Source organism: Paroedura picta, chromosome 6 (genome assembly GCF_049243985.1).
Source record: "Paroedura picta isolate Pp20150507F chromosome 6, Ppicta_v3.0, whole genome shotgun sequence".
Classification (NCBI taxonomy): domain Eukaryota; kingdom Metazoa; phylum Chordata; class Lepidosauria; order Squamata; family Gekkonidae; genus Paroedura; species Paroedura picta.
The window spans coordinates 84,882,102-84,890,107 of record NC_135374.1 but is presented as its reverse complement, the minus strand read 5'-3'; the positions used below and the strand labels follow the sequence as shown (position 1 = coordinate 84,890,107).

Below are 8,006 nucleotides of genomic sequence, written 5' to 3'. Positions count from 1 at the left end.
GACTATAAATAATGTAAATAAATATTTGACTATTTAAGCATTAATGAGTAAGACGAGCAACCACCGTTGTTTTTTATATGGTTTAATTTGAAATTGTTTTGTAATTATACTGCTCAATGCTGGTATCACAAAGGTAAAATTATAAATATTTCCGAAGCTTGGCATTAGAACAAGGTTCTGCAATGGTTACATGCAATCATTTTGAAAGAATGAAGAAGCAAAATCTGTAAAAAGGTTTAATTCTAGTGCTTAAGAATATTTCAAACCAAAATGTCCTCTACTAGCCGTTCCAGGGGTAATTAATGAGACTGTTTTTTCTATTGCCAGTGTAAGGACTAAAGGATATCACCATTTAATACTAGAAACTAAAAAGAAGCCTTTGAATACTTGAACAGATTCTACAAAATCTGGAACTCTAATATGAATCATTAAAATAAACTACTAGTGGCTTCCATTTTATGGATGTTTTTCAAAAAATCTCTCAACCTGATTATATGTGGATATTACAGACAGTCTAGAAGTGTTCCCATAATTAAAGATACTTGTGGAATTGCAAAAGACGTTTTTCTAAAGGCTAACTAAGCAGATTAATGTTTTTCTTACACAAGAAAATTACAATACACATAAAAGTTAATTTTACATTATTGCTAGTAGACAAGTAAAGTTAGATACAATAACACCAACTAATTTTAACATTATAAACAGCTGAACATATGCAAAGAGGGCTTAGAGACTTAAAATGGGTGCATTGCAAAACCTTTTATCAAAAGTATGTAAAAGTAGTCTAAAAATCTATGTATTTGTATATTATCCCAGCCAGAAATGAGACCCAACACTTCATTTCAGAAGGGTTCAGAAAAGTACAGTGACTTCTGGAACATTCTCCCTGAACCATCAAATCTAGCAATACGACTGTGGTGCTTCAGCACTGCTGCTAAAAAATACCAATAGGATCTTTCTAGTTGCTGGCCAAGGATTGGTGAATGGGTGGCTGGAAACAGCGGACGTGCTCTACTGGCGTGCCTTCTCCATCTCCAGACTTCAAATATTTGTCCAATATAGTAATGATCTCATCATTCAAGATCTGGAATTTTCGGATTCTTTCAACCATTTTCTTCAAAGGCTGCCAACAACAACAAAAGGCATTGTGAGGCAGAAAATCAGACTGCATTGGAAAGGGAAGGTAGGTGGTGTTTGGTTCCTATAAAAACTAGCATCACTAACTGCAACAGGCCTCTTTGTTAACGTACCACATTCTTTATGACCTCATCTTTGCCATCATGTTTCTGTACTTTCAGTAAGTGGTAGCAGAAATCCAGCACATCAAATCGACGCTGCTGCCCCAGGAGGACTATAATCATACAGCCAGCCCAATGCAGCCCATCTCCAAAACACTGCCTGGGAAATAAAATGCAAAACGCAACATTTAACATGCCAAGTCAACATGAAGACACTATCCTAAAAAGTCCTGAAAGCTGCTTTTGAGGGAGACCTTATTAAATTTTTAGCTTGTTTATTCCAAGGTCGTTTACAATATTAAATTAGATAAGAACTGCTTGGACATTTTATTACCTTACAATAACTCTCAATCCACCACACAACAACAAAAAAAGGAAAACCCTACATAACAAAGCCCAGCTAAAGAGAAATCCAATTTAGCGCTTCAGAGATTCAGGAAGAAGTATTTATTGCCCTGGTACCCATCAGAGTTGGCACCAAAATCCCTAACGAGGTGCCACCAAAGAGAAGGCCTTTCCAGTAGTCACTGATGAGAGGCTTCTGAAGCAGAGCCTTTGCTAACAATCACAGTGAGTGATCAACCAGATAAGCAACTAGAAAGCTTTTCTGTTTTGCAACAGGGAGACTGGATGGGGGCTAGGGAAACAGAATGCCATTCTGTATGCTTTGGCAATAACACCTCCTGAAAACAACAATAATATATTTTTATAGCTTGCCTTTTCTGGTTGGCTGAGGGCAGGTAACAACAGGTATGTACATGCAATAAAGTTATATTGGTATTAACTTCCTGGCCTCAACTGTAGGCCTGTTGGAAGAGCTCTGTCTTGCAGGACCCCAGAAACTGTCTCAGAGGGCCCTGGTCTCATCAGGGAGAGTGTTCCACCAAGTTGGGGCCAGGACTGAAAAAGTTCTGGCTCTGGTGGGGCCAGTTTTCTTTTGGGCCAGGGGTCCTGAGCAAGTGTTGGTCACTGGATCTTTTTGCTCTTTGGGGGGGGTATAATGAAAGAGAACATCAAACCCAGGACTGTTTGAAAGTCACTGGCAAGCTTCCTCAAAACAGGTTTACAAAATTATTCACAGGACTAATATAGATTAGGACTTGTGAGTTTTGCAGATTCCCTTTTCTTTCCCAGAAGCAACTGTTCTATTTCTCTCTGCCTCTCATGGGATACATCTGAACAGACAACAAAGGGTATCCTGTCTAGAGCTAGAAAATCCTTGACCAAAGGAGACTTCTTCTATATGTAACTCTTCTGTTGAAAGAAAGGCCACTCCTCAGGCAGGCAGAAGGCTTTAGACTTTACTCAGGGAGTGGTAAGATCCAGGCCAATATTGTTATCTTGAAAGTGTCCACCTATCTAGCAATTCAAATACAAATAGATTCAGAAACTTCACGCATGCTTGGATACATACTCCACAGTAAATTCATGTGTACCAACAGGAATACAGTACACAAACTGCATTGCACTCCACAGCCGGTGAAATTCTACACATTCATCCACGTGCATCACACCATTGCTGGGAAGAGGGCCACGCCAGATTGGGTCATCGAGAAAGCTCCGAATCCTAGTTAAAATGACTTCAAACATGGATAGCCCACAGCAGAGACGCTCCTTGGTCAGCAAATCTCCTTCTCTTGCTATGGCAATTTGCTATGGTTGGAACCAAAGGGAACAGCATTGTAAGACAGACAATAAATTAGCAGACAAATTGAACTACACGGACAGAAATTTCCTGCTTCCCTCACTCTGCTTCTGCATCTATATACTGAAGCCAATTAACCCCACTATAACAAATAAATGACAGACACTGAAAACTAGGGGCTTAGCAACCCTACTGAAAGCTATCTAAGCTCGCTCTTGTGCACAGATAATGGAATCCGGAAAAAGGGCCATTTCCTTCTGGAAGCTATATTTTAGCATAGTTCAGCATAGAAGTGGCTGCTTAGTTTGCAACCAGCTCTGAGTTCTGCCCAGTGAATTATAAAAGAACAAATGGCTTTTGTTAAAGGTTATGAAGGACGTCAGCTGGTTCCCTGAAATTTGAACTGCAATTCCCCTGGGTGAAAACCCTACGCTCTGGAAATTGTGTTCCTAAATGTCATCCTAGCACTGCCTTTAACCAATTAGCTATGGGTGTCTAAAAGCTGCTCCATTCAGCTCATTATATACCAGTGGGACCTAGGATGTCAGGGGCACATGTGGAATTATTGCAGCATACACATTTACTCCAAAAAAGGCAAAGGCTGTACCTGAGGTGTTCCTAGTCTTTCTATAAGTGGAACAAGGTGGAGTGGAGCGTACTTTGATTCCAGTCTCTTCATTTTAGCTTCAAGTCTTTCACCCTCTGGGGAGGAGACAAAACAATTCTTTAGAAAGGAAACTAGTCGCTTGCATGTTTGTTTTCTGAACTGCTTGTTACTGAAGGCAAGACATGTGCAAGTGGGAGGTACTTATTCCACTCTTTAAATAAAGCTATTATGCTCAAATCTACTTTTGCTCCTACACACATTTAAATCAATTAAGTTAATCCTTATCACACACAAAATGCCAGAGTCAAGTGATAGGAATGTTAATATATAAGCCAAATACCATTCCCCTCCCTCCACCGGAAAAGTGAATAGCAAAACTTATAGGGGGGGGAGAGGCATTTTGGTTGATTGACGATTTGTGACAAGACACTGTTCTGTGGCAAGTGGGTGAACTCTACAGGCAGCGATCCTACTCAGTTCCTTTGTTATTAATATTTCAGTGCAGGCATGTTCTTCCGTGGGTGGGGAGGGCGGGCTCAGTGTGAGGTAGTGATTAGTGTCAGACTAGGATCTGGGAGATCCAGGTTCGAATATCTATTCCGACATAGAACCTTGCTGGATGACCATAGGCTAATCTCACACACTCAGCCTAATGTACCTTGCAGGGCTGTTGCAAAGACAAAACGAAGCAAAGAAGAGTTGGTTTTGTACCCCACTTTAGCATAAGTTCCTCTCCCCACAGCAGCAGGAACCCTGTTAGGTAGGTGAGGCTGAGAGAGCTCTGAGAGAACTGTGACCGATTCAAGGTCACCCAGCTGGCTTCAAGTGGAGGAGTGGAGAAACAAAACCGGTTCTCCAGATTAGAGTCCACCGCTCTTAACCATTACACCAAGAAGGACAATCTAAGCGCGTTCAGGTTCCCACTGAGGGAAAAGGGTAGGTTATTAAAAACTGGTTTTTAATGTTTTAATGCTTTAACTTTTGTTTGTGTTTAAATGTTGCGAGCTTCCCTAAGCCTAGGGGAAGGGTGGCATAGAAATCTAAAAATAAATGAAGGAAATAAACTTGATTTTTCACAGCAGATGCAAGAAAATGTAACAATTTGCTTCTGGCAAGGAGAGGCAACAGAAGGGCAGTGAATCAACCAGTGAGGGAAACAAAAACCATCAGGAGTCACACTGAGGGCTCTTCTCACAGAGGTGCCAAGCATTCCCAGCACAGTGCTGACAGCAGGCTAACTAGCTGCAGTGGTTTCATTGTGGACCCTCCACTTCCCCAGGCTGCAAGGGGCATGACGGAGTCACATGTTGCACAAGCTCCCAAACCAAAGGCAGCATATCCCAGCCACCGACCGTATTGCCAGGTTCCATTTCCACAGTGCCGGGCAAAGAGCAGATCCAGGGTGCTCACTGGCTGGTGGGCGACAGCACAGGCATTAGAGCAGTAAAATGATGAGCCCATACCTTTGACATGAACTCTTGGTAAAATGTTCTGGAATGGAGCTGCATGCAACAGATCGCACACTTCCTCTAGCGACTGCAACAAAGAGGACAAGATGTACTTCACACAGCAGCATATGAGCCCAGAAACAGTGATACGGCATTAAGCACGTGTCAGATTGTCCCAGCCTCTCGTTTAAACATCAGTTTGGTAGCACGAGGCTGTGCTGGACTGACAGACCGAGAGCGTTTCGTCACCCCCTCTAATTAGGTGGCTGGTTGTACAGGCAAAATTATTACAACCATGACCATATTTATTGAAATGCCTAATGCAACTGACTAACTGTTCAAGTGGCAGACATGACCCAAGCAATGAGTCATGCTTTTATTTTTATCAGCATTATCCCCATAATAATTCATTGTCGCCTCAAGGACAGCTCCACAAGGGAAGCAAGTCAAGGAAAATAACCTTTAAAACAGACTTCAGAACAGGTAATTCAGACAGTAATTTGTATGTTCCAAGTGCAAAATATGTTCTGGCAAAAGAAAAGGATCAGACCTTAAATCTGAGCCAGGCAGTTTCCAGGGCCCGTGCTCAGCAGAGGAACATCTGTGGGTTCTTGGTAGAGGTTTTCTTCACCTCTAAGCTAGTGTCAACATGATTTGCCTAGACAGCCAAATAAGAAATGCCTATTTGACAGACAGGATTGATACTAAGCATTTCTAATGACTATCTGCAATCTGTGTACACACACACATCAGTTCTTGCTGCTCTGGGTCAGATCCCAACTTCTACAGGTGAGAACAGTTTGCAGAAGTATATCGTTCCCAACATTCCCTCACACCAGGAGCCCATGCCAGCCCTAAAACAGAGATGCCCATCGTTGCATCCTCGAGGGAGGAGCAGATCTGGCCCAATACCCCCTTCCTTACTGCAGTTCTTCATCCCACATGATACACTGATCAGAAGCCCCCATTTACCTTCACCAGAGATTTCAGAGGCTGCTAGGGGAAGGAAAGAGGGAAAGAGGGAAGGAAATCTGCTTCTGCCATTTTGTTTTAAAAACCTTTGCTCATAAAGAGTGCACAGATTCTCACAGCACAGACATATCAATGGCAGCTGCTGAAAATATTTAGCTCCGCACCACCTCTACATCTCCTCCCTACAAGGAGATAACTGGCCAAGGCCAAGTGCATGGTGTTTTTTTTTTTAAATACAAACTCTAATTTCATCAAGGAAGTCATATGACTGACACATTATTTTTGAAACACTGGTATATTAAATTATGAATTTAAAAGAATTTGGGGCCTGCTGACCCCAATAATACGATGAGGACTTCCACCCAATATCTTTGAAGTTGGACTGAACATCTTTCTACAACAATGAGGTTATCCTAGTGATATCCATGGTAGCCAGTTATTTGGGTGTAGCAACTGTTTTTAGCACCTTCTCCCCCCTCCCCCTAAATTTAAACAAAGTGAGAGAAGTACATGCCTTAGTCAAAATAAATATGCTAAATCAAATCACATTCTGTTTAGGACATCAGAAAATACAGCATTAGCAAAGGATCTTTAAGAACTTTGCTGATTCCTTATGAAAAGCAAAAAAGGTCCTTTCCTTAAACAGACACCAGAGGGCACTGGAAACATGTACATTTTCTCCAAAGAAATAAAAGCCCAAGTATCTCTTATTTTGAGTCTGAAGTCCTGTAATGACAAATGGCTAGAACACAAGGTACCCAGACACTATTCTTGAAAACATTATTTTCTAAGAAACCATTAAATGCACCTGTAGAGTTCAGACCTCATATCTATACTTGAATCTGGACTGCCTCAAAATGTTCAAGATCTGCAAGGAGTACATTAATTCAAGTCAAAATCTGATTCCAAAGGCACTCAAATCTTAAAGGTTCCTTTGGACTCGATTTTTTTCCTGCTACAACATGGCTACCCACCTGAATTAATTCAAATCATCACCTACCAGACTCTGCTCAATGAGGAGGCAGAAGAGAATAGCATTTCCCACTTCCCGCAAATTTTGGAAACACACAGTTTTCAGTTCTGCATACTCAACGATATCCTTCAACTGATGATGAAAGAATTCCAGAATCCCTGAGAAATTTAGAGAATGAGATAGATTGTGGAAAGCTGAATAATAACCAAAGTCTTACATTTCCATGGGTGAAGAAGCAATGTAAATAATACACAGGAATGGATCTGAAATACGCAACCCAAATCATATCATATCCAGTAAGCAGATTTGCATTAACTTCACATAATTTACAGCGCAATCCTGGGTGGGTGGGGGCAAAGGCACTTAGGAAGTTGATTTTGCGTTGGTGTATGTCTGAGATAAGCCTGCATAAGGGCCAGTTTACAATGGTGCAAGTCCCAGACCACACTGACCACCTGTTGGCATAACTGAGGTCCCTGTACCTATGAGCAGTTTTGGGGTCATGGCCAAAGGCAGTTGGCTCCCTGAACCCTCTCAGCCTGGAAATGCCCACTGCCAGAAGTGGAAAGTTAGCAACAAAAAAAAAAAATGGCATGGCCCTTAGGGACCAACAGAACTGAATACAAAGTTGTCCCCCTGCTACAACAAAATCACCAATTAAGCTTGGAGTCCCTTCCCTAGGACAGCCAAGCACCCACTCACACACACACACACCTTACAAAAACATCAGTCAGGAGATCTTAGAACTCACAGAATCAGAGTCCAACCCCCTGCTCAATGCAGGATCAGCCTAAAGCATCCAGGATAAGTATCTGGACAGCCACTGCTTGAACTGCCTGTAAAGGGGAGTTCGCCACCTCCTCACGCAGTCGATTCCACTGCTGAACTTCTCTGTGAAATTTCCCCTCCAATATCTAGCCAATATTGTTGTACACATAGTTTAAGCCCATTTCTGCAGATCCTATCCTCTGTTGACAACAGAAACCACACCCTGCCCTCTAAAGTGACAACCTTTCAAATACTTAAAGACAGCAATCATGTCCCCTCTCAACCTCCTCCTCTTCAGGCTGAATATTTCCAAAGCCTTTCCTCACAGGGCTAGGTCCCCAGGCCTAGGATCATT

The 8,006-nt window shown here is 42.0% G+C and overlaps 1 protein-coding gene across 2 annotated transcripts in view; it reads right to left on the bottom strand.

The window, feature by feature from the left end:
- Positions 1 to 66: 66 nt before the first annotated feature.
- Positions 67 to 8,006, bottom strand: part of CYFIP1 (cytoplasmic FMR1 interacting protein 1) — a 68,062-nt gene continuing 60,122 nt past the window's right edge. For both annotated transcript variants that reach the window (XM_077343393.1, XM_077343392.1), the window contains exons 26-31: positions 6,911 to 7,041; positions 4,954 to 5,026; positions 3,491 to 3,585; positions 2,653 to 2,891; positions 1,251 to 1,398; positions 67 to 1,123 (exon numbers count right to left, since the gene is read on the bottom strand). In XM_077343393.1, coding sequence (XP_077199508.1) covers positions 959 to 1,123; positions 1,251 to 1,398; positions 2,653 to 2,891; positions 3,491 to 3,585; positions 4,954 to 5,026; positions 6,911 to 7,041 — 851 coding nt within the window. In that variant the 3' untranslated portion in view covers positions 67 to 958. The remainder of the gene's footprint in view (positions 1,124 to 1,250; positions 1,399 to 2,652; positions 2,892 to 3,490; positions 3,586 to 4,953; positions 5,027 to 6,910; positions 7,042 to 8,006) is intronic.